Genomic DNA, 27,932 nt, shown 5'->3' with positions numbered 1-27,932 from the left:
TTGAAGGAATAGTGGCTCCAACAATGTTGTATGGTTGCGAGGCGTGGGCTATGGATAGAGTAGTGCGCAGGAGGATGGATGTGCTGGAAATGAGATGTTTGAGGACAGTGTGTGGTGTGAGGTGGTTTGATCGAGTGAGTAACGTAAGGGTAAGAGAGATGTGTGGAAATAAAAAGAGCGTGGTTGAGAGAGCAGAAGAGGATGTTTTGAAGTGGTTTGGGCACATGGAGAGAATGAGTGAGGAAAGATTGACCAAGAGGATATATGTGTCGGAGGTGGAGGGAACGAGGAGAAGAGGGAGACCAAATTGGAGATGGAAAGATGGAGTGAAAAAGATTTTGTGTGATCGGGGCTGAACATGCAGGAGGGTGAAAGGAGGGCAAGGAATAGAGTGAATTGGAGCGATGTGGTATACCGGGGTTGACTCAATCAATACGCTCCCATATAATTTACCAGGAATACTCAACAAACTTATGCCTCTGAAATTTGAGCACTCACTCTTATCCCCTTTGCCTTTGTACAATGGCACTATGCACGCATTCCGCCAATCCTCAGGCACCTCACCATGAGTCATACATACATTAAATAACCTTACCAACCAGTCAATAATACAGTCACCCCCTTTTTTAATAAATTCCACTGCAATACCATCCAAACCTGCTGCCTTGCCGGCTTTCATCTTCCGCAAAGCTTTTACTACCTCTTCTCTGTTTACCAAATCATTTTCCCTAACCCTCTCACTTTGCACACCACCTCGACCAAAACACCCTATATCTGCCACTCTATCATCAAACACATTTAACAAACCTTCAAAATACTCACTCCATCTCCTTCTCACATCACCACTACTTGTTATCACCTCCCCATTTGCGCCCTTCACTGAAGTTCCCATTTGCTCCCTTGTCTTATGCACTTTATTTACCTCCTTCCAGAACATCTTTTTACTCTCCCTAAAATCTAATGATACTCTTTCACCCCAACTCTCATTTGCCCTCTTTTTCACCTCTTGCACCTTTCTCTTGACCTCCAGTCTCTTTCTTTTATACATCTCCCACTCAGTTGCATTTTTTCCCTGCAAAAATCGTCCAAAATGCCTCTCTCTTCTCTTTCACTAATAATCTTACTTCTTCATCCCACCACTCACTACCCTTTCTAATCAACCCACCTCCCACTCTTCTCATGCCACAAGCATCTTTTGCGCAATCCATCACTGATTCCCTAAATACATCCCATTCCTCCCCCACTCCCCTTACTTCCATTGTTCTCACCTTTTTCCATTCTGTACTCAGTCTCTCCTGGTACTTCCTCACACAAGTCTCCTTCCCAAGCTCACTTACTCTCACCACCCTCTTCACCCCAACATTCACTCTTCTTTTCTGAAAACCCATACAAATCTTCTCCTTAGCCTCCACAAGATAATGATCAGACATTCCTCCAGTTGCACCTCTCAGCACATTAACATCCAAAAGTCTCTCTTTCGCGCGCCTGTCAATTAACACGTAATCCAATAACGCTCTCTGATTGGGAATACCTGGTTTAAAAAGAGAGACATACATAAGTATACGTATGTAAGTAGGAGAGATGGCCAGAGAGCGTTATTGGATTACGTGTTAATTGATAGGCGCACAAAAGAGAGACTTTTGGACGTTAATGTGCTGAGAGGTGCAACTGGAGGGATGTCTGATCATTATCTTGTGGAGGCAAAGGTTAAGATTTGTAGAGGTTTTCAGGAGAGAAGAGAGAATGTTGGGGTGAAAAGAATGGTGAGAGTAAGTGATTTTGGGAAGGAGACTTATGTGAGGAAGTACCAGGAGGGACTGAGTACAGAAAGGAAAAGGGTTAGAACAAAGGATGTAAGGGGGGAGTGGGGGAGGAATGGGATGTATTTATGGAAACAGTGATGGCTTGTGCAAAAGATGCTTGTGGCATGAGAAGCATGGGAGATTAGAAAGGGTTGTGAGTGGTGAGATGAAGAAGTAAGATTATTAGTGAAAGAGAAGAGAGAGACATTTGAACAATTTTTGCAGGGAAAAATTGCAAATGAGTGGGAGATGCATAAAAGAAAGAGGCAGGAGGTCAAGAGAAAGGTGCAAGAGGTGAAAAAGAGGGCAAATGAGAGTATCATTAAATTTTAGGGAGAATAAAAAGATGCTTTGGAAGGAGGTAAATAAAGTGCATAAGAAAAGGGAGCAAATGGGAACTTGGTAAGGTTATTTAATGTATGTATGTCTCATGGTGAGGTGCCTGAGGATTGGCGGAATGCTTGCATGGTGCCATTGTACAAACGCAAAGGGGATAAGAGTGAGTGCTCAAATTACTGAGGTATAAGTTTGTTGAGTATTCCTGGGAAATTATATAGGACGGTATTGATTGAGAGGGTGAAAGCATGTACAGAGCATCATATTTGGGAAGAGCAGTGTGGTTTCAGAAGTGGTAGAGGATGTGTGATCAGATGTTTGCTTTGCAGAATGTATGTGAGAAATACTTAGAAAAGTAAATGGATTTGTATGTGGCATTTATGGATCTGGAGAAGGCATATGATAGAGTTGATAGAGATGCTCTGTGGAAGGTATTAAGAATATATGGTGTGGGAGGCAAGTTTTTAGAAGCAGTGAAAAGTTTTTATCGAGAATGTAAGGCATGTGTACGAGTAGGAAGAGAGGAAAGTGATTGGTTCTTAGTGAATGTAGGTTTGTGGCAGGAGTGTGTGATGTCTCCATGGTTGTTTAATTTGTTTATGGATGGGGTTGTTAGGGAAGTGAATGCAAGAGTTTTGGAAAGAGGGGCGTATGCAGTCTGTTGTGGATGAGAGAGCTTGGGAAGTGAGTCAGTTGTTGTTCGCTGATGATACAGCGCTGGTGGCTGATTCATGTGAGAAACTGCAGAAGCTGGTGACTGAGTTTGGTAAAGTATGTGAAAGAAGAAAGTTAAGAGTAAATGTGAATAAGAGCAAGGTTATTAGGTACAGTTGGGTTGAGGGTCAAGTCAATCAGTTGGGAGGTAAGTTTGAATGGAGAAAAACTGGAGGAAGTGAAGTGTTTTAGATATCTGGGAGTGGATCTGGCAGCGGATGGAACCATGGAAATGGAAGTGAATCATAGGGTGGGGGGGGGGCGAAAGTTCTAGGAGCGTTGAAGAATGTGTGGAAGTCGAGAACATTATCTTGGAAAGCAAAAATGGGTATGTTTGAAGGAATAGTGGTTCCAAGAATGTTGTATGGTTGCGAGGCGTGGGCTATGGATAGAGTTGTGCGCAGGAGGGTGGATGTGCTGGAAATGAGATGTTTGAGGACAGTATGTGGTGTGAGATGGTTTGATCGAGTAAGTAATAATAGGGTAAGAGAGATGTGTGGTAATAAAAAGGGTGTGGTTGAGAGAGCAGAAGAGGGTGTTTTGTAATGGTTTGGTCACATGGAGAGAATGAGTGAGGAAAGATTGACCAAGAGGATATATGTGTCAGAGGTGGAGGGAATGAGAAGTGGGAGACCAAATTGGAGGTGGAAAGATGGAGTGAAAAAGATTTTGAGTGATCGGGGCCTAAACATGCAGGAGGGTGAAAGGCGTGCAAGGAATAGAGTGAATTGGAACGATGTGGTATACCGGGGTCGATGTGCTGTCAATGGATTGAATCAGGGCATATGAAGCGTCTGGGGTAAACCATGGAAAGTTGTGTGGGGCCTGGATGTGGAAAGGGAGCTTTGGTTTCATTGCATTATTACATGACAGCTAGAGACTGAGTGTGAATGAATGTGGCCTTTGTTGTCTTTTCCTAGCGTTACCTCGCACACATGAGGGGGGAGGGGGTTGTTATTTCATGTGTGGCGGGGTGGCAATGGGAATTTAATAAGGGCAGACAGTATGAATTATGTACATGTGTATATATGTATATATCTGTGTGTGTATATATTTTCCAAAGCACTCTTCCCCTTTACCCTTGAGCTTTGTTTCACTCAGAGCCAGAACATCCAGGTTTCTTTCTTGGAACATGCTACCTATCTCTCCTTTATTCTCATCTTGGTTACATTCACATACTTTCAGACATTCCAATCTGAGCCTTTGAGGAGGATGGGCATTGCCTGCTTGACTCCTTCTGTTTTCCCTTTTAGAAATTGAAACACAAGAAGGGAGGCTTTCCAGTCCCCCACTCCTGCCCCTGCTCCCACCCCATTTAGTCGCCTTCTGCAACGCGGGGAGTATGTGGGAAGTATTCTCTCTCCCCTATTCCCTAAATATACAGGTAAATACAAGAATCTTAGAGAGAGAGGTGAGTATGCAGTGTGTTGGGGATGAGAGGGCCAGGGAAGTGAGTCAGTTGTTGTTAGCCGATGATACAGCACTGTTGGTTGATTCGATTGAAAAACTGCTGAAGTGGTGACTGAGTTTGGAAGTGAGTGAAAAGAGAAAGTTAAGACTCAATGTGGATAAAAGGAAGGTTAATTAGGTTCAGCATGGTTAAGGGACAAGTTAGTTGGAGTGTAAGAAAAAATGGATGAAGTGAAGTGTTTTAGATATCTGGGAATGGACTTGACAGCTAATGGAACCATGGAAGCAGAAGTGAGTCATAGGGGCAGGGAGGGAAAAGGTTCTGTGAGCAATAAAGAATGTTTGGAAAGAGAGAATTATATCTCAAAGAGTAATTTTGAAAGAGAGAATTATATCTCAAAGAGTAAAGATTGATATATTTGAAGGAATAGTAGTCCAAACAATAGTATGTGGTTGCAAGGCATGGGCTGTGGGTCAGGTTGTGTGGAGATGGATCTGTTGGAAATATAAGTTTTGAGGACAGTATTTGGCATGAGGTGGTTTGATCAAGTAAGAAATGAAAGGGTTAGAGAGGTGTGTGGAAACAAAAAGAGTGTGTATGAGAGAGCAGAAGAGGGTATGTTGAAATGGTTAAGACATGGAGAGAGTGAATGAGGAAAGGCTTACAAAGAAGATATATATGTCAGAAGTGGAGGGAACAAGGAGAACCTGGAGACCAACATCTCACCTATATCATTTCCTTCTTAGATACATTTTTTCAAATTTATGAGGATAGAATTGTATATTATATCATAGCCTTTTTGTTTCAGTTTTACTCCCTGTAACTATTCCCTCCTTTATATTGTCTTTAGGGGTGTTATTTTGATTTCTTCTGTGTAGTCTCTCCTTCTTTACTTGCCATTTTCCTTTCTTGGAGGCTTTTGGGAAGGTCATTGTTGGTACTTTTAAGAATTTTTCTTGTTATTAATATTTCCTAATAAATGGCTTATATATCCCTTGGGATAGTGGAGAAAAAATATTGCTCCAGTATTTCCTGAGCGTTGTAGAAGCTGACTGTGAAGGGTGGGAGAGGATGGTTTGAAATCCTCCCTTCTTGTATTACTTTCTAAAAGAAGGAACAGAACAAGGAACCAGGTGTGGAATTTTCCCTCTAAGGCTCTGTCATCTGTTCTTGAAGCTTACCTTACTCACGTGGGAAATGGTGAGCATGTATGAAAAAATAGTTGCCCTTTATTTTCATTGATTTTAGAAGGAAATCATTATATTTGATTTATTTTGTTTGTTTCATGATTTTTTTTTTTTTTTTTTTTTTTTTTTTTTGCTTTGCCGCTGTCTCCTGCGTTTGCGAGGTAGCGCAAGGAAACAGACGAAAGAAATGGCCCAACCCACCCCCATACACATGTATATACATACGTCCACACACGCAAATATACATACCTACACAGCTTTCCATGGTTTACCCCAGATGCTTCACATGCCTTGATTCAATCAACTGACAGCACGTCAACCCCGGTATACCACATCGCTCCAATTCACTCTATTCCTTGCCCTCCTTTCACCCTCCTGCATGTTCAGGCCCCGATCACACAAAATCTTTTTCACTCCATCTTTCCACCTCCAATTTGGTCTCCCTCTTCTCCTCGTTCCCTCCACCTCCGACACATATATTCTCTTGGTCAATCTTTCCTCACTCATTCTCTCCATGTGCCCGAACCATTTCAAAACACCCTCTTCTGCTCTCTCAACCACGCTCTTTTTATTTCCACACATCTCTCTTACCCTTACGTTACTTACTCGATCAAACCACCTCACACCACACATTGTCCTCAAACATCTCATTTCCAGCACATCCATCCTCCTGCGCACAACTCTATCCATAGCCCACGCCTCGCAACCATACAACATTGTTGGAACCACTATTCCTTCAAACATACCCATTTTTGCTTTCCGAGATAATGTTCTCGACTTCCACACATTCTTCAAGGCTCCCAGAATTTTCGCCCCCTCCCCCCCCCTATGATCCACTTCCGCTTCCATGGTTCCATCCGCTGCCAGATCCACTCCCAGATATCTAAAACACTTCACTTCCTCCAGTTTTTCTCCATTCAAACTCACCTCCCAATTGACTTGACCCTCAACCCTACTGTACCTAATAACCTTGCTCTTATTCACATTTACTCTTAACTTTCTTCTTTCACACACTTTACCAAACTCAGTCACCAGCTTCTGCAGTTTCTCACATGAATCAGCCACCAGCGCTGTATCATCAGCGAACAACAACTGACTCACTTCCCAAGCTCTCTCATCCCCAACAGACTTCATACTTGCCCCTCTTTCCAAAACTCTTGCATTCACCTCCCTAACAACCCCATCCATAAACAAATTAAACAACCAGGAGACATCACACACCCCTGCCACAAAACTACATTCACTTGTTATTACCCAAAAAACAAATTTCATGGAAACTACGAACTTTAAACTTGAATTGTAAACATATCATATAAAAAAGCAAAGAAAAAGAAAATGGAAAATAATGAAAATTTAAGAGGAAAGCGTATAGCCTGTTGAGACTGAGTAAGCTGGGCTACCTCACATACCACCAAATGATGCTAATACAGAAACCATACATCTGTATCCTACAGGTATTTATAGAAAACAAAAATCATCGAGGATGTAAGGCATGTGTATGTGTAGGAAGAGAGGAAAGTGATTGGTTCTCAGTGAATGTAGGTTTGCGGCAGGGGTGTGTGATGTCTCCATGGTTGTTTAATTTGTTTATGGATGGGGTTGTTAGGGAGGTGAATGCAAGAGTTTTGGAAAGAGGGGCAAGTATGAAGTCTGTTGTGGATGAGAGAGCTTGGGAAGTGAGTCAGTTGTTGTTTGCTGATGATACAGCGCTGGTGGCTGATTCATGTGAGAAACTGCAGAAGCTGGTGACTGAGTTTGGTAAAGTGTGTGAAAGAAGAAAGTTAAGAGTAAATGTGAATAAGAGCAAGGTTATTAGGTACAGTAGGGTTGAGGGTCAAGTCAATTGGGAGGTAAGTTTGAATGGAGAAAAACTGGAGGAAGTAAAGTGTTTTAGATATCTGGGAGTGGATCTGGCAGTGGATGGAACCATGGAAGCGGAAGTGAATCATAGGGTGGGGGAGGGGGCGAAAATCCTGGGAGCCTTGAAGAATGTGTGGAATTCGAGAACATTATCTCGGAAAGCAAAAATGGATATGTTTGAAGGAATAGTGGTTCCAACAATGTTGTATGGTTGCGAGGTGTGGGCTATGGATAGAGTTGTGCGCAGGAGGATGGATGTGCTGGAAATGAGATGTTTGAGGACAATGTGTGGTGTGAGGTGGTTTGATCGAGTAAGTAATGTAAGGGTAAGAGAGATGTGTGGAAATAAAAAGAGTGTGGTTGAGAGAGCAGAAGAGGGTGTTTTGAAATGGTTTGGGCACATGGAGAGAATGAGTGAGGAAAGATTGACCAAGAGGATATATGTGTCAGAGGTGGAGGGAGCGAGTTGAAGTGGGAGACCAAATTGGAGGTGGAAAGATGGAGTGAAAAAGATTTTGTGTGATCGGGGCCTGAACATGCAGGAGGGTGAAAGGCGGGCAAGGAATAGAGTGAATTGGATCGATGTGGTATACCGGGGTTGACGTACTGTCAGTGGATTGAATCAGGGCATGTGAAGCGTTTGGGGTAAACCATGGAAAGTTGTGTGGGGCCTGGATATGGAAAGGGAGCTGTGGTTTCGGTCATTATTGTGTGACAGCTGGAGACTGAATGTGAACGAATGGGGCCTTTGTTGTCTTTTCCTAGTGCTACCTCGCACACATGAGGGGGGAGGGGGATGGTATTCCATGTGTGGCGAGGTGGCGATGGGAATGAATAGGGGCAGACAGTGTGAATTGTGTGCATGGGTATATATGTATGTGTCTGTGTATGTATATATATGTGTACATTGAGATGTATAGGTATGTATATTTGCCTGTGTGGGCGTGTGTGTGTGTACATTGTGTATGGGGGTATGTTGGGCCATTTCTTTTGTCTGTTTCCTTGTGGTACCTCGCAAACGCGGGAGACGGCGACAAAGCAAAATAATAATAAAAAAAAAAAAAGTGAAACAAGAATTGCTGTCCACTTGGCCACATTGACCATTGGCAATGTCACAAGATTTACTGAAACATTTACTCACTGTGTTTTCTTACTTCCTTTTAAAAGTTTCTCCATTTTTACTTGTTACAATATTTCATAAATAGCTTACCAATATTCAAGTGCACTAGACCTCCATGTTCAAGATTAATTCAGATCCCTAAGCCTCAAGGGTCTAATGAAAATTTGAAAAATATGCAGGTGATTTGTGGTGCATACACTTCTCATCATTGTAGACGCCCTTTCTGTTCATCTACTAGTGGCAGCTTACTGCAGACTCTTATTAAATTAGAAGTTATTGAAACTGTTCCATATTATGTAACGGGAATTCCATGTCCCAGTTTTTATTACAAAAGTTGTTCAACCCTGATAAGCTTCCACTTTTGATGTTTACATATTAATGTTCCTTTTGGGTTTCTCGTTTGTGATATACTTTACTTCATAATCACATACTCAGACTAAAGTATTTTGTTGTCACTTTTTGCTAAAGGATGTGAAATTGCACAAATTATTTAAAGTATATTGGTTGCAGAAATATGAAGACTCAATATGTCAAATATCATTAATTTCATATCTTGATTTTCCTTCCTTAAGGTATGAGGAGGACTGGATAAGATGGCGATCTGACCTAACATCCAGAAGAGAAGACCTTCGTAAGAGGAAGTTGGAGCAGTTTAAGCAGCAGCAGCATCCACAACAACAGCAACAGCAGTGGCAGCAGCAACAGCCATCATCACAGCAACAGCAGCGAGGGGAGAACAAACCTAGTACTGGTAGTATTATAAATGCTGGTAGTAACTCTGCATCGTCAGATGCTTCAACCACTGCCAGCATCACGTCGACCACTGCTACTACGTCCACTGCTGCCACACCTGTCACCACATCCACAACTGCTACTGGCCAGGGTCCTTGCTTAGATCAAAAGCCACCACCTCTGGGGCCAAATGACTGGATGGACATGAGCCAAATCCAGCCAAATGATTGGACGTGGAAGCCTCCCCCCAACCAAAGCAACAATTGGCAGAACAACAGCTGGCAGTGGTCTCAGGTGGGTATATATATATTATTGTTGTTCACTGATGATACAGCGCTGGTGGCTGATTCATGTGAGAAACTGCAGAAGCTGGTGACTGAGTTTGGTAAAGTGTGTGAAAGAAGAAAGTTAAGAGTAAATGTGAATAAGAGCAAGGTTATTAGGTACAGCAGGGTTGAGGGTCAAGTCAATTGGGAGGTAAGTTTGAATGGAGAAAAACTGGAGGAAGTAAAGTGTTTTAGATATCTGGGAGTGGATCTGGCAGCAGATGGAACCATGGAAGCGGAAGTGAATCATAGGGTGGGGGAGGGGGTGAAAATCCTGGGAGCCTTGAAGAATGTGTGGAAGTCGAGAACATTATCTCGGAAAGCAAAAATGGGTATGTTTGAAGGAATAGTGGTTCCAACAATGTTGTATGATTGCGAGGCGTGGGCTATGGATAGAGTTGTGCGCAGGAGGGTGGATGTGCTGGAAATGAGATGTTTGAGGACAATGTGTGGTGTGAGGTGGTTGATCGAGTAAGTAATGTAAGGGTAAGAGAGATGTGTGGAAATAAAAAGAGCGTGGTTGAGAGAGCAGAAGAGGGTGTTTTGAAATGGTTTGGGCACATGGATAGAATGAGTGAGGAAAGATTGACCAAGAGGATATATGTGTCAGAGGTGGAGGGAACGAGGAGAAGTGGGAGACGAAATTGGAGGTGGGAAGATGGAGTGAAAAAGATTTTGTGTGATCGGGGCCTGAACATGCAGGAGGGTGAAAGGTGGGCAAGGAGTAGAGTGAATTGGATCGATGTGGTATACCGGGGTTGACGTGCTGTCAGTGGATTGAATCAGGGCATGTGGAAAGTTGTGTGGGGCCTGGATGTGGAAAGGGAGCTGTGGTTTCGGGCATTATTGCGTGACTGCTGGAGACTGAGTGTGAACAAATGGGGCCTTTGTTGTCTTTTCCTAGTGCTACCTCGCACACATGAGGGGGAGGGGGATGGTATTCCATGTGTGGCGAGGTGGCGATGGGAATGAATAGGGGCAGACAGTGTGAATTGTGTGCATGGGTATATATGTATGTGTCTGTGTGTGTATATATATGTGTACATTGAGATGTATAGGTATGTATATTTGAGTGTGTGGGCGTGTGTGTGTGTGCATTGTGTATGGGGGTGGGTTGTGCCATTTCTTTTGTCTGTTTCCTTGCGCTACCTCGCAAACGCGGGAGACAGCGACAAAGCAAAATAAATAAATAAATATTTATTCATTTTGCTCTGTCGCTGTCTCCCGTGTTAGTGAGGTAGCGCAAGGAAACAGACGAAAGGATGGCCCAACCCACCCACATACACATGTATATACATACACGTCCACACACGCACATATACATACCTATACATCTCAACGTATACATATATATAACACACAGACATATACATATATACACATGTACATAATTCATACTGTCTGCCTTTATTCATTCCCATCGCCACCCCGCCACACATGAAATAACGGCCCCTCCACCTCATGTGCGCGAGGTAGCGCTAGGAAAAGACAACATAGGCCACATTCGCTCACACTCAGTCTCTAGCTGTCATGTAATAATGCACCGAAACCACAGCTCCCTTTCCACATCCAGGCCCCACAGAACTCTCCATGGTTTACCCCAGACGCTTCACATACCCTGGTTCAGTCCACTGACAGCACATCGACCCCGGGATACCACATCATTCCAGTTCACTCTATTCCTTGCACACCTTTCACCCTCGTGCATGTTCAGGCTCCGATCACTCAAAATCTTTTTCACTCCATCTTTCCACGTCCAATTTGGTCTCCCACTTCTCCTCATTCCCTCCACCTCTGACACATATATCCTCACTCATTCTCTCCATGTGACCAAACCATTTCACAATACCCTCGTCTGCTCTCTCAACCACACTCTTTTTACCACCACACATCTCTCTTACCCTTTCTTTACTTGATCAAACCACCTCACCACATATTGTCCTCAAACATCTCATTTCTAGCACATCCACCCTCTTCAGCACAACTCTATAGCCCACGCCTCGCAACCATATATCATTGTTAGAACCACAAAGTATAATGAATAATAAATAAATTTTTTTTTTTTTATACTCTGTCGCCGTCTCCCGTGTTTGCGAGGTAGCGCAAGGAAACAGACGAAAGAAATGGCCCAACCCCCCCCATACACATGTATATACATACGTCCACACACGCAAATATACATACCTACACAGCTTTCCATGGCTTACCCCAGATGCTTCACATGCCCTGCTTCAATCCACTGACAGCACGTCAACCCCGGTATACCACATCACTCCAATTCACTCTATTCCTTGCCCTCCTTTCACCCTCCTGCATGTTCAGGCCCCGATCACACAAAATCTTTTTCACTCCATCTTTCCACCTCCAATTTGGTCTCCCTCTTCTCCTTGTTCCCTCCACCTCCGACACATATATCCTCATGGTCAATCTTTCCTCACTCATCCTCTCCATGTGCCCAAACCACTTCAAAACACCCTCTTCTGCTCTCTCAACCACGCTCCTTCTATTTCCACACATCTCTCTTACCCTTATGTTACTCACTCGATCAAACCACCTCACACCACACATTGTCCTTAAACATCTCATTTCCAGCACATCCATCCTCCTGCGCACAACTCTATCCATAGCCCACGCCTCGCAACCATACAACATTGTTGGAACCACTATTCCTTCAAACATACCCATTTTTGCTTTCCAAGATAATGTTCTCGACTTCCACACATTCTTCAAGGCCCCCAGGATTTTCGCCCCCTCCCCCACCCTATGATCCACTTCCGGTTCCATGGTTCCATCCGCTGCCAGATCCACTCTCAGATATCTAAAACACTTCACTTCCTCCAGTTTTTCTCCATTCAAACTCACCTCCCAATTGACTTGACCCTCAACCCTACTGTACCTAATAACCTTGCTCTTATTCACATTTACTCTTAACTTTCTTCTTCCACATACTTTACCAAACTCAGTCACCAGCTTCTGCAGTTTCTCACATGAATCAGCCACCAGCGCTGTATCATCAGCGAACAACAACTGACTCACTTCCCAAGCTCTCTCATCCCCAACTGACTTCATACTTGCCCCTCTTTCCAAAACTCTTGCATTTACCTCCCTAACAACCCCATCCATAAACAAATTAAACAACCATGGAGACATCACACACCCCTGCCGCAAACCTACATTCACTGAGAACCAATCACTTTCCTCTCTTCCTACACGTACACATGCCTTACATCCTCGATAAAAACTTTTCACTGCTTCTAACAACTTTCCTCCCACAATGTATATATATATATATATATGTTGGAAAGGATCACAATTTTGCGTGTGATCAAGATATTCCTCTGAGTCCACGGGGAATAATCATATCATCAGGGGAGACACAAGAGAGGAATATAACAGTCATTTGATATACATCGAAGAGACGAAACTAGGACGCCATTTGGTAAACATTTGAATCACATGTTTACCAAATGGCGTCCTAACTTCGTCTCTTCGATGTATATCAACTGACTGTTATATTCCTATCTTGTGTCTCCCCTGATGATGTGATAATTACACGAAAGTGCACTTGGGAACTTTTCGTGTTTCATTTTCCCTGTGGACTCATAGGAATATATATATATATATATATTTTTTTTTTTAAACTTTGTCGCTGTCTCCCGCGTTTGCGAGGTAGCGCAAGGAAACAGACGAAAGAAATGGCCCAACCCCCTCCCATACACTTGTATATACATACGTCCACACACGCAAATATACATACCTACACAGCTTTCCATGGTTTACCCCAGACGCTTCACATGCCTTGATTCAATCCACTGACAGCACGTCAGCCCCAGTATACCACATCGCTCCAATTCACTCTGTTCCTTGCCCTCCTTTCACCCTCCTGCATGTTCAGGCCCCGATCACACAAAATCTCTTTCACTCCATCCTTCCACCTCCAATTTATATATATATATATATATTTTTTTTTTTTTTTTTTTTTTTTTTTATACTTTGTCGCTGTCTCCCGCGTTTGCGAGGTAGCGCAAGGAAACAGACGAAAGAAATGGCCCAACCCCCCCCATACACATGTACATACACACGTCCACACACGCAATATACATACCTACACAGCTTTCCATGGTTTACCCCAGACGCTTCACATGCCTTGATTCAATCCACTGACAGCACGTCAACCCCTGTATACCACATCGCTCCAATTCACTCTATTCCTTGCCCTCCTTTCACCCTCCTGCATGTTCAGGCCCCGATCACACAAAATCCTTTTCACTCCATCTTTCCACCTCCAATTTGGTCTCCCTCTTCTCCTCGTTCCCTCCACCTCCGACACATATATCCTCTTGGTCAATCTTTCCTCACTCATTCTCTCCATGTGCCCAAACCACTTCAAAACACCCTCTTCTGCTCTCTCAACCACGCTCTTTTTATTTCCACACATCCCTCTTACCCTTACGTTACTTACTCGATCAAACCACCTCACACCACACATTGTCCTCAAACATCTCATTTCCAGCACATCCATCCTCCTGCGCACAACTCTATCCATAGCCCACGCCTCGCAACCATACAACATTGTTGGAACCACTATTCCTTCAAACATACCCATTTTTGCTTTCCGGGATAATGTTCTCGACTTCCACACATTCTTCAAGGCTCCCAAAATTTTCGCCCCCTCCCCCACCCTATGATCCACTTCCGCTTCCATGGTTCCATCCGCTGGGGATAGGGGAGAAAGAATACTTCCCACGTATTTCCCTGCGTGTCGTAGAAGGCGACTAAAAGGGGAGGGAGCGGGGGGCTGGAAATCCTCCCCTCTCACTTTTTTTTTTTTTTTTTTTTTTTTTCCCCAAAAGAGGGAACAGAGAAGGGGCCCAGGTGAGGATATTCCCTCAAGGGCCCAGTCCTCTGTTCTCAACGCTACCTCGCTAATGCGGGAAATGGCGAATAGTATGAAAGAAAGAAAGAAAGAAATATATATATATATATATATATATATATATATATATATATATATATATATATATATATATATATATATTATTATTATTTTTTTTATTTGCTTTGTCGCTGTCTCCCGCGTTTGCGAGGTAGCGCAAGGAAACAGACGAAAGAAATGGCCCAACCCACCCCCATACACAATGTATACACACACACACGTCCACACACGCAAATATACATACCTATACATCTCAATGTACTCATATATATACATACACAGACACATACATATATACCCATGCACACAATTCACACTGTCTGCCCCCATTCACTCCCATCGCCACCTCGCCACACATGGAATACCTTCCCCCTCCCCCCTAAATGGGTGCGAGGTAGCTCTAGGAAAAGACAACAAAGGCCCCATTCGTTCACACTCAGTCTCTAGCTGCCACGCAATAATGCCCGAAACCACAGCTCCCTTTCCACATCCAGGCCCCACACAACTTTCCATGGTTTACCCCAGACGCTTCACATGCCCTGATTCAATCCACTGACAGCACGTCAACCCTGGTATACCACATCGTTCCAATTCACTCTATTCCTTGCCCGCCTTTCACCCTCCTGCATGTTCAGGCCCCGATCACACAAAATCTTTTTCACTCCATCTTTCCACCTCCAATTTGGTCTCCCACTTCTCCTCGTTCCCTCCACCTCCGACACATATATCCTCTTGGTCAATCTTTCCTCACTCATTCTCTCCATGTGCCCAAACCATTTCAAAACACCCTCTTCTGCTCTCTCAACCACGCTCTTTTTATTTCCACACATCTCTCTTACCCTTACATTACTTACTCGATCAAACCACCTCACACCACACATTGTCCTCAAACATCTCATTTCCAGCATATCCACCCTCTTGCGCACAACTCTATCCATAGCCCACGCCTCGCAACCATACAACATTGTTGGAACCACTATTCCTTCAAACATACCCATTTTTGCTTTCTGAGATAATGTTCTCAACTTCCACACATTCTTCAAGGCTCCCAGGATTTTCGCCCCCTCCCCCACCCTATGATTCACTTCCACTTCCATGGTTCCATCCGCTGCCAGATCCACTCCCAGATATCTAAAACACTTTACATCCTCCAGTTTTTCTCCATTCAAACTTACCTCCCAATTGACTTGACCCTCAACCCTACTGTACCTAATAACCTTGCTCTTATATATATATATATATTTATATATATGTATTTATCATACTTTGTCGTTGTCTCCCGTGTTATGAGGTAGTGCAAGGAAACAGACGAAAGAATGGCCTAACCCACCCACATACACATGTCAATACATACACATCCACACACGCACATATTCATACCTATACACCTCAACATATATGTACACACACAGACATATACATATATACACTTGTACGTAATTCATACTCTCTGCCCTTATTTATTCCCGTCGCCACCCCACCACACATGAAATGAAAACCCTCTCCCCCTGCATGTGCATGAGGTAGCATTAGGAAAAGATATCAAAGGCCACATTCGTTCACACTCTGTCTCTAGCTGTCATGTATAATGCACCGAAACCACAGCTCTCTTTCCACATCGAGGCCCCACAGAACTTTCCATGGTTTACCCCAGATGCTTCACATGCCCTGGTTCAATACATTGACAGCACGTCGAAGCCCGGTATACCATATCATTCCATTTCACTCTATTCCTTGCACGCCTTTCACCCTCCTGCATGTTCAGGCTCCAATCGCTCAAAATCTTTTTCACTCATCTTTCCACCTCCAATTTGGTCTCCCACTTCTCGTTCCCTCCACCTCTGACACATATATCCTCTTTGTCAATCTTTCCTCACTCATTCTCTCCATGTGACCAAACCCTTTCAAAGCACCCTCTCTGCTCTCTCAACCATACTCATTTTATTACCACACATCTCTCTTGCCCTTTCATTACTTACTCGATCATACCACCTCACACCACATATTGTCCTCAAACATCTCATTACAACACATCCATCCTCCTCCGCACAACTCTATCCTATAGCCCACACCTCGCAACCATATAACATTGTTGGAACCACTATTCCTTCAAACATACCCGTTTTTGCTTTCTGAAATAATGTTCTTGCCTTCCACACGTTTTTCAACGCTCCGAGAACTTTCGACCCCTCCCCTACCCTTTGACTCACTTCTGCTTCCACTGTTCTATCCGCTGCCAAATCCACTCCCAGATATCTAAAACACTTCACTTCATCCAGTTTTTCTCCATTCAAACTTACCTACCAATTCACTTGTCCTTCAACCCTATTGTACCTAATAACCTTGCTCTTACTCACATTTACTCGCAGCTTTCTTCTTTCACACACTTTACCAAACTCAGTCACCAGCTTCTGCAGTTTCTCACCTGAATCAGCCACCAGTGCTGCATTATCAGCACAAAACAAGTGACTCACTTCCCAAGCCCTCTCATCCACAACAGACTGCACTCTTGCCCTTCTTTTAGAAACTCTTGCATTCACCTCCCTAACAACCCTATCCTTAAACAAATTGAACAACCATGGAGACATCACACACCCCGGCTGCAAACAGACATTCACTGAGAACCAATCACTTTCTCTTCCTACTCGTACACATGCCTTACATCCTCAAATAAAAACCTTTCACTGCTTTTGGCAACTTGCCTCCCACACCACATATTCTTCATACCTTCCACAGAGCATCTCTGTCAACTCTTATCATATACCTCTTCCAGATCCATAAATGCTACATAGGAATCCATTTGCTTTTCTAAGTATTTCTCACATACATTCTTCAAAGCAAACGCCTGATCCACACATCCTCTACCACTTCTGAAACCACACTGCCCTTCCCCAATCTGATGCTCTGTACATGCTTTCACCTTCTCAATCAATACCCTCCCATATAATTTCCCAGGAATACTCACTAAACTTATACCTCTGTAATTTGAGCACACACCTTTATCCCCTTTGCCTTTGTACAATGGCACTATACATGCATTCTGCAAATCCTCAGGCACCTCACCATGAGTCATACATGTTGAGATGAAGGAGAACTTTGCAAAGAAGTATATAAGTTTCAAGTTTTTCCTGCTCATCAGTTATGCCCATGGACATCTACCTTCAATTCAGGACCTTAGTGAGAATATCATTCTAGTCATTCCTCCACTCAACACTGCAACTCTAATGTTTATCCAGCCAGTGGACCAGGGGGTGATATTTACTTTCAGTATCTTCTGTTTATGGAGAACATATGCAAAGTTCATGAAGGCTCCAGAGAATGACCAGTTGAGTGTGAAGGAATTCTGGAAGTCCTTCACCAACAAGGATGTCATTATGATCATTGGTGAGGTCTGGAAGGAAATCGCCAGAGTTTGTATGAGCAGAGTGTGTCAGAAGCTTTGCCCATAGTTTGTTGATGGATGCTGGGATTTTGATCCAATGACTGGGCCCAGCCTGGGTTATGGGGATGAAGACCTCCAAAGTTTTAACTAGGTATTTACCAGGTATTCAAGCTCATCAAAGCTGACTTTTTTACCATCATGGTGTGTGTATGTATGTGTGTGTGTGTTTGTACGCATCCAAACTGATGTATCAAGAAAACATGCACAGACTGTGGAAGTGGCAAGAAACGTGGGCTTTGATGATGTTGAATTTGTGGTTAATAGTTGGTTAAACCTTTGAGAGCCTTCATCTCCACAGCTTAGGCTGGGCCCAGGCTGTTGGATTGGATTATTGGTCAATCAAGTTATTGGAAACCTCATCCCTCCGGCCCATGTAACCTCCACAGCCTGGTTGGTTTCGTACACTTTGTAAGAACTTGTACAGTGTACTCTTAAACTCCTGTACTGTGTATCCCATGCTGTTTCAGATGATAGCAGGCAAAGTGTTGAAGAGTCTTGGGCCCATAATGTTTAAGGTGTTCTCTCCTTTTGTGCGTATGATGCCTTTGGATTTCAGAGATAGTATTCTACAAAATCTTCCATGCCTGTCATCCCAGTAGGATGTTATTTCCAAATGTGAGTTGGGAACCATACCTTCTTAGATTTTCCAGGTAGATATGATGATATACCTCTTCTGTCTGCTTTCCAGGGAGTATAGCATCAGAGATTTCAGCCATTTCCAGTAATTTGATTCTTTTATCCCATTGTTATTCCAGCACTGTTTCCCTAAATACCTCCCATTCTTGAGCTACTCTTCTAGCTTTGTTTACTTTCACCTCTTGCCATTCTACATTCAAACTTTCTTGGTGTGTCTTTGCAACACTAACCACTTTATCAGCTCACTTTCACCACCCTCTTCTAATCCATATATTTTCCTTTTTTTTTTTTATTGGGCTAAAGCCTTTACAAATCTTCACCTTTAGCTACACTAGATAATGGTCAGACATCTCCCATCTGCCCCTTACAGCACATTCATATCCAAGACTTTCTTTTGCACACCTGTCACCAACAACATAATCCAGTTATGCCCACTTACTATCTTTTGTACCCCACATATGCTTATGTATGTCCCTCTTTTTGAATTAGGTATTCCCAGTCTTCACTCCATTTTCAGTACATGTGTCTTCAAGTTGTTTTCCATTGCCATTCACCTTTCTTAATACTCATGTTCCCAATTTGCCATCAGTTTCCATGTTATCCACCTTAGCATTGTTATCACCCATCACTTATACCCAGTCTCACATATGAAAACTGTTGACACACTTGTATGCCCAGAAAAACTCACCTCTCTTTGTTATTCTTCTTGTAGCCAGATGCATAAGCACTAAGAATCACCCACCTCTCATGGTTCACTTTAATATTGTACTCATATCAGCCTAGGGCTCACTTCTTCACAATCTATCACATATTCCCACAATTCCTCCCTCAGCATAAGTGCTACCCCTTCATTAGATCTCATCCACACACCAACATCTGACTTTACTCATAAGATATTACCAGACCTTTCATCTCCCTTACCCTTGAGCTTTGTTTTAGTCAGAGTAAAATGTCGACATCCCTTTCCTTGAACATACTATCTGTCTATCTCCTTCCCGACTTGGTCAATCCAGATACATTCAGACACCCTAGCCTGAACCATCAAGGCGGATAAACACTCCTCATTTAGCTCCTTCTGCTCCAGCTTTAAGAAATTGATATACAAGAAGGGGAGGTTTTCCAGCACTCTGCCCCCACCCCTCTTAGTTGCCATTTACAACATGCAAGGAACACTTGGGAAGTATTCTTATCTCCTATCCCCTGGGATAGGGGATTTAATTATATTATATTATATTTAATTATATTATATTATAAGTTTAGAATACCATTTCTTACGAACTGAATAGACTGAAGGAGGGGAGGCATGATTTGAATGTGAGCGTGACGTGGACTCTGAAGGAAAGTTCAGACAGTCACTGTGATCCTTTCAAAATGGCTTGTTGACCCAGTTTTGTGTTGTTACTTATGAAAAAAGAACCACCTGACCTTAAATGGTCTTTTCATTATTCTCTTCCTCATTGCTGCTGGTCCTTTTGTATTTCCATTTCTCTTCACACATTTTCCCTCTGCATTCAAGTAATGTCCTAAAGGTTGTCCCATATCTATGTATTCTCTACAAATGATATGGTACTTGTCTAATTGTTGTTAAGTACTCTATACCATATTCTTTTCTCCAGCTTTTCCCTGTTCATATATTTTTTGTTTTTATTGTTAAACTAACTCTCAATTTCCACCTTCAGGATAGAGGACGAAGTGGTGGTGGTCCCAACCTTGGTAATATTGGATTTGGCCAGGGTCAGCAAGGTTTTGATCAAACAAAAGGACAAGGTTTTAATCAAGGTCAGGACCGAGGTGGATTTGGACAAGAGCAAGGTCGAAGTGGATTTGGACAAGAGGCAGGTCAAGGAGGATTTAACCAAGAACAAGGTCGAGGAGGTTTTGGACAAGATCAAGGCCGAGGAGGATTTGGCGAAACACAAGGACGGGATGGATTTGGCCAAGAGCATGGTCTTGGAAGTTTGAACCAAGGGCAAGGTTGGGGGGGTTTCAATCAGGGAATAGACAGAGGTGGTTTCAACCAAGGATTGGGGCGAGGTGGCTTCAACCAGGACCGAGGAAGTTTTAACCAAGGACAGGGCAGAGGTGGTTTCACTCCAGACCGAGGAGGTTTTAACCAAGGAATGGTCTCGGGTGGTTTTGACCAGGACCGAGGTTTTAACCAGGGTCAGGGCCGAGGTAGTTTCAATCATGACCGAGGAGGATTCAATCAAGTAGAGGGCCGTGGTGGTTTCAATCAAGGAATGGGTCGTGGTGGCTTCAACCAGGACCGTGGAGGTTTCAACCAAGGAGAGGGACGAGGTGGTTTCAGTCAAGGACAGGGCCGAGGTGGATTTAATCAAGGAGAGGGCCGTGGTGGTTTTAATCAAGGACTTGGTCGTGGCAGCTTTAACCAGGATCGTGGAGGTTTCAACCAAGGAGATGGCCGAGGTGGTTTCAACCAAGGAGATGGCCGAGGTGGTTTCAACCAAGGAGATGGCCGAGGTAGTTTCAGTCAAGGACAGGGTCGAGGTGGCTTCAACCAGGACCGAGGAGGATTCAACCAAGGAGATAGCCGAGGTGGCTTCAATCAAGGACAGGGACGAGGTGGCTTTAACCAAGACCGAGGAGGTTTCAGCCAAGGAGATAGCCGAGGTGGCTTCAATCAAGGACAGGGCCGAGGTGGTTTTAACCAAGAGCGAGGAGGTTTTAACCAAGGCGAAGGCCGAGGTGGCTTTAACCAGGATCGGGGAGGTTTTAATCAAGGTGAGGGTCGTGGTGGTTTTAGTCAAGGACAGGGCCGAGGTGGCTTCAACCAGGACCGAGGAGGATTCAACCAAGGAGATGGCCGAGGTGGTTTCAACCAAGGACAGGTCCGTGGTGGATTCAACCAGGACCGAGGAGGTTTTAACCAAGGAGATGGCCGAGGTGGTTTCATTCAAGGACAGGGACGAGGTGGATTCAGCCAGGACCGAGGAGGTTTCAGTCAAGGAGATAGCCGTGGTGGTTTCCATAAAGGAGATGGTCGAGGTGGTTTCCATCAAGGAGATGGCCGAGGTGGCTTCAATCAAGGAGACGGTCGAGGTGGGTTCAATCAAGGTGATGGCCGAGGTGGTTTCAATCAGGGTGATGGCCGAGGTGGCTTCAGTCAAGGAGATGGCCGAGGTGGCTTCAGTCAAGGAGATGGCCGAGGTGGTTTCAATCAAGGAGATGGCCGAGGTGGTTTCAGTCAAGGACAGGGTCGAGGTGGCTTCAACCTAGACAGAGGAGGTTTCCACCAAGGAGATGGCCGAGGTGGTTTCAATCAAGGACAGAGCCGGGGTGGCTTCAACCAGGACCGAGGAGGTTTTAACCAAGGAATGGGTCGTGGTGGTTTCAATCAAGGACATGATGGAGGGTGTTTTAACCAAGGACAAGACTTCATTAATGACTTTGATGATGGCTGGAAGGCTTTCAACCAAGGACAAGGTCGAGGGGCATCTAGTCGAGGAGGCTTTGATTTCAACCAAGGTAGGGGCGGATTTGATCCTGGAAATAGAGGAAGAGGATCATATATTCAGAATGAACCAGAGCAAGGTGTGTATAACCAAGGGGGTGGAGTTAGAGGTGGATTTGTCAGTGAACAAGGACGAGGAGGAATGTTAAGAGATTTTGATCAGATGGGCCGTGGTCGTGGAAACTTTGACCCATCAGGTCGAGGTTATGCTCTGGGGCAGGGCCGAACTTTGAGTCAGCAAGGACTAGGTCCAGAAGGACAAGATAAAAAAGACCCAGATGAGCAAAGATTGTTTGATGCAGATGATCGTGCACGAGGTGGATTTGACCAGGATGAGAGAAATCGTGGAATAAGTGGCAGGGGAAGTTTGATTGATAGACAGATTAGGGGAATGTTTGATCAAGGAAATTTTGATGCTGGAGGTTTTGGCCAAGGAGGTCGAGGACGAGGTGTATTTGAAAATCAGGGGCCTAGTCAAGAAAGATTTAATCAGAGTGGAAAGGATTGGGAAAAAGGTGCTCAGGATCAAGATGACAGATTTCCTGGAGGGTTTGACAAAGGTGGGTGGGGTCGAGGAGCATCTGATCCAAGTGGGAGGGGTCGTGGAGGTTTTGAGCCAGGTGGTCGGGGCCGAGGTTTTGACCTAAGTGGGCGGGGTCGAGGAAGTTTTGATACAAGTGTGCGAGGTCGAGGGGGCTTTGACTCTTGTGGGAGAGGTCGAGGAGGCTTTGACCAAAATGAGGAAGACTCTAGCGGAAATGACAGTGAGCTCGGTCCAGGTGGAAATGATCAGTCTGGCAGAGGTAGAGGCAGCAGTGATCAAGCTGGCAGAGGTCGAGGTGGAAGTGATCAGTCTGGCAGAGGTCGAGGTGGAAGTGATCAAGCCAACAAGGGTCGGGGTGGAAGTGACCAGGCTACCAGAGGTCGAGGTGGAAACGATCAAGCAGGCAGAGGGCGAGGTGGGCGTGATGGCTCTTGTGAGAGGAGACCAGGAGATTTGCAAGAAGACAAGAACAAAGAACACGAGGGACAGGAAGAGGACATGGATTGGAGAGACAGTGATGACAGGTTGGCTGACATTGCAGTTGGTGTCAGGCATAGAGGCTTGGATGCTACATAGAAACTTGAGTTATACTCTATCATGTTGTTTGTTTATGGAGTAGTAATAATGATGATAAGTTGAGGATGCATATGAATGAAATATGAGGCTGTCTGCACATGATTCACCCCATGTGAATGGGAATGTTGTTTAAAGGTAATAAATGATAGGTAGTTAGATTGATAAGGTAATAGTAACAACTTGATACTAGTAATCAGATGATTATTATGATAGAAACATTGATCAGTTTTGGATGCAGTACTACTACATGTTTCCACAAAATATTTTGCTTGATATTATGATAATATTTTTGATATAGCAATCATCATAGCAACGGCAGTCATTGCTTTTGTGTGCAGTCGGAAACTTTCCTCATAACATGTTTATTGTTGCATTTTCCACTCGTATGGGCACCACACAATGTTCAGTAATTAGAAATTTATGCAGTACTATCTAGTTTAGCAGAAATGCAGTTTTACGTAAACAGTTGTCAATGAAACAAGCCAGTCAATTTTTAGATTATCATTGTGTAGTTTTTGGAAGGGGTCACTTTTGCCTTGCATACAGTAGTAATAATTTGTAGGCACTTTCATGAATTTTTTAAGGAAAAGAGAGTGTCTGACCTCAACAACTATATTATAGTGATGATTACAATATTATTGATAAGGATAAGTAAACTAATAATTATGATGAAATGTAGGGTATGTCAGATGTAGATCGTCAGAATGAAAGTACTGATTGAATTTGTGCACTTTTGGTTACTTTTCTTTTTGTCTGTCTTTGAAATGTCTTTGAAAAAAGGAATGGCTGACAAGTTGAATGCGTTAGAGTTTCCAATAGAGATAATGGTTTCCTTATTGACATTTGTTCATAAGATTGCAAAGCTCTCTGTTAGGAGGTACAGGTGTTAGTACCTATTCAATCACTATTAACTCCATTAGGATTTTATTTCTAGTGTGCTCTTATGTTTGCAAAGAATTTAAGTGCAGTTTGGTTCCCTTAGTAATTGATTTAGAATTTTATGCAGAGGATATTACTAAAGCTATAAGGAGTAAGGGAACAGCATGGTTGAATGAAGTGAAAAAGGCAGTTACATAGAAATGTGCAGCAGTCCCAGTAAAACAAAGTTTATCAAGTAATATTGCTGTGGTAAGGAAGGATTGATAAATTCAGGTGGTTTTGAGAAGATAAGATAGCAGCAGATAAAGATAAAATGCTTTAAGGAAAAGAATGATATGCAGAAGGTAGAACAGGATTTAGGTAGATAGTTGAAATCAGTACATAATGAATATACTTGGATGTATTGATAAAGTATTGAGAAGTTGAGAATATTTGCCATAGTGAGGGTAGGTGTGTGGGTGCTAGGTAGAAAGCCTTCAAAAATACATGATGTGTATAGCATCTGGAAGAAATGTATTATAGTTAAGAATGGCAGGGAAAAAGGGGGATGTGTATAGCATCTGGAAAAAATGTATTATAGTTAAGAATGGCAGGGAAAAAGGGGGAATTTTATTAATTCATAATTACACAACTCTTTTTGAAAGGGTGCTGGTGTTACCCATAACCCATTTTCCAAGGGCTCCTGCCGTTCAGTAGCAGGGAGAGGATGGACTTCTTTGGAGCACAAAGTTCTTTGAAAAGACTGTACTCTTTTTTTCAACTGATGATGCGGCCTTGTCAAAGGGGACTCTCTTTGTGATGTAACCCAAACAGGGAGTCCTCACTGTGGATTATTAGAATGAAAGGCTGGTAGAAATAAAGTAGAAAAATTTTAAAGTACTCGGAGTATACTACTTAAAAGGAATTATGTTGATGGGATGCACAAATGTTTTCATGCTGTATTCAGCACTGAAGGCCATGGTGAGGTGCCAAAGGACTGACCTTATCCAGCAAATTTGCTCATGTTTAAAGGCATGGATGTCAACAAGAGGCATAAGAATATAGGATTTATGATATACAGATGTTAGAGGAGAGACATTTGATAGAGTTAAATGAGAGCATTTTAAAGAATGATGAATAATAAAGTGAGATATTGAAGACATGAGTGGTAAAACTGCTGGGAAAAGGAAATTGTATATATAGGGCAGGCATTTATGGACTAGAAAGGGTATATGATAAGAGCTGATAGCAGCATGTTTTAGGATGTGTTTTGAATATGTAGAATATGAAGTGGTATTCCTGAAGTCTCTGAATGGTTTCAGTAAAGAGTGTACAGCAATTGCTCTGATATTTGAGTAAATAGTCAGCGGCAAGGTTGGGTTGAGGTGGATGTTTTGTTCCCTATGATTCATTATCTTCATTTATGGAGCTGTACGAAAGGCTTTGGGGGAAATTAAGGAAAGAGGAAGGAAATCAGTGGGAATTAGGCATATTCTTTTGATGAAGCTGTTGATAGTGAGACAGATCAGGAGCTGCAGAAAGTATATATATTTTTGAAGAAAAGGTTGTAAGTGCATGCTTTAAAGGGTAACATTTGTGGTGATAGTATTTAAGAAAAAGGTATCACAATACAAGATATGTGTAGATGATGCAGAGTTAGAGTACATGATTTTTTTTTTGGTTCATCAGGGAGTATTTTTAAGTTATATGAATAATTGCTGAGAGAACTTAGTGTGATTAATGGCCAGTTAATTGAAGGTACTCTAGGGGGATGTGAGATAAAGGTTTGAGTGTGCTAGTGTCATTGAGTTGATGAGAAGGTTTGTTTAAGATTTCCTCAATGTATGCGGTTAAAACTTACTCCAGTAACTGAGTAAGAGACAAAATGTTTATGTGAATATAGATTATTTATGAGTGGGATGTTTAGAGATTATATAACAAGAAATAGAGGCAGGATAGAGAATAGAAGTTGTTACAGTGAAAAAAATTGTAATGATAAGATGGATTTAACGAATGAAAAAGATGGATACAGGAAAGATTAGAGTGACTAGAAAAGAATGAGGAGGCTGAGGTTGTGGCCAAAAGAGAGGATGAGGGAGTAAGTTGCTAAGAGGATGTAAATGGGGAAGAGGCTGGAATTATAAAAGGAAGGGGATGCTTAGTGGTCTCAGAGAGCATTAGTGACCTTACAGAATAGTGGGAGATGTCATAAAAGGTTGTTAGCAAATACATGAAGCAATGGATGAATGCTTTAACGGTGCTCTATATTTTGCTCAGTGTGCAACATGAGAAACCATGGATTATGCCTTTTTTTTAAGCACCAAAAGATTTGAATTGGTTAAAAACATACAGCCTCAGAATCCATTGTTGGTTCATAATGAAGTGATACAGTTGATATGAGAACTTAAGGAAACAGTGTGAGGCAGTTATCATAGACCAGTTTAGATGAATATAATAAGATTGATAGCCACCACCACAAGACATTGACTCACAAAGTTTCTTGTAGATTTTTCTTTTTATAGATAATGATACCTGTAATTTGAAGAAATGATAAACTGATTTTAGTGTTTTAAACCGAAGCACTTAGTTGTTACTTGTCAGTGTGATATAAACAACACAAACTTATATCTCTTAAATGAGTCTTGAGATACACTGAAGGTTCTTAGAAAAAATGTTTAATGATTTTCATGGGGTATTCAATGTTACAAAGGGAAATAGTGAACAATTTGTAGAGTTGTGTGCTGTAAAAGGATGAGCGATTGGAAATACCTTGTTTAAAAAGATCAACATACACAAGTATACGTATGTGAATGGGAGAGTTGGTGAGCAGGCATTAGTGGATTGCATATCAATTGAAGGGTGTGTAAAAGAAAGATTTCTGGATGTAAATATGCTAGAAGGTGCAGCTGGTGGAATGTCTGATTACACTCATGTGGAGGCAAGGGTGGAGATTTGTAGAGTTTTTTGAAAAAGTGGAAACACAGTGTTGGGGAGAAGAGATTAGTTAGAATAAGTAAGCTTGGAAAAGACTTGTGTGAAGAAATACCAGGAAAGATTGATTGTTGAATAGCAGAAGATGAGAGTAAGTGAAACCGGGAATGGATGAGGAATGTAGGTGAGCAGTGCTGGCATGTGCAAGATGCATGTGGCATGCAAAAGGTGGGAGATGGGCAGACTATAAAGGGTAGTGAATAGTGGGATGAAGTAAAAAGCTGCTTGTGAAAGAGAAAAGAGAGACTTTTGGGCAGTACTTAAAGGGAAGGAGTGCAAATAATTGGGGGATGCTTAAGAGAAAGCAGCATGAGGTCAAGAGGAGGGTGCAGGGGTTGAAAAAGAGTGCAAATGAGACTTTGGGTGAGTGAGTAGCAGTAAACTTTAAGGAAATTTTGTTTGGGAAGGAGGTGAATAATGTGTGGAAGACAAGAGAAATAGGAACATCGTTGAAGGGGGCAAAAGCAGAAGTGACAACAGACAGTGATGGTGAGGAGATGGAGTAAGTATTTTGAAGGATTGTTAAGTATGTTTGATAATTGAGTGGCAGATGTAGGGTGTTTTGGTCAGGATGGTACTGGAAGTGAGAAATTCATGGAAAGGGATTTGGTAAAGAGGTGGTGAAAGCCTTACATAAGATGAAATGCAGCAAGACAGTTGGAGTTGATGGTATTGCTGTTGAATTTATCAAGAAAGGGGATGACTGTATTATTGATTGGTTGGTAAGGATTTTCAGTATATGTATGAATCATGGTGTGGTGCCTGAGGATTGGTGAAGTGCATGTGTAATGCTTTCATGTAAAGGCAAAGGGGATAAAAGTGAAAGTTCAAACTACAGAGGTATAAGTTTGTTAAGTATACCTGGTAAATCATATGGAAGGTTATTGTTTGAGAGGGTGAAGGTATGTACATAGCGTCAGATTAGGGAGCAGCAGTGCGGTTTCAGAAGTGGTAGAGGATGTGTGGATCGAGTGTGTGCTTTAAAGAAT

General features: G+C 42.8%; 1 protein-coding gene across 5 annotated transcripts in view; it reads left to right on the top strand.

Moving 5' to 3' along the window:
• Positions 1–27,932, top strand: part of LOC139751988 (uncharacterized) — a 381,942-nt gene that overhangs the window by 94,651 nt on the left and 259,359 nt on the right. For all 5 annotated transcript variants that reach the window (XM_071667739.1, XM_071667742.1, XM_071667740.1 and 2 more), the window contains exons 6-7: positions 9,003–9,456; positions 20,182–23,042. In XM_071667739.1, the coding sequence (XP_071523840.1) occupies positions 9,003–9,456; positions 20,182–23,042 (3,315 nt within the window). The remainder of the gene's footprint in view (positions 1–9,002; positions 9,457–20,181; positions 23,043–27,932) is intronic.

The sequence above is a fragment of the Panulirus ornatus genome, chromosome 12, assembly GCF_036320965.1.
Source record: "Panulirus ornatus isolate Po-2019 chromosome 12, ASM3632096v1, whole genome shotgun sequence".
Taxonomy (NCBI): Eukaryota; Metazoa; Arthropoda; class Malacostraca; order Decapoda; family Palinuridae; genus Panulirus; species Panulirus ornatus.
This window is presented reverse-complemented; position numbering and strand designations above follow the sequence as displayed.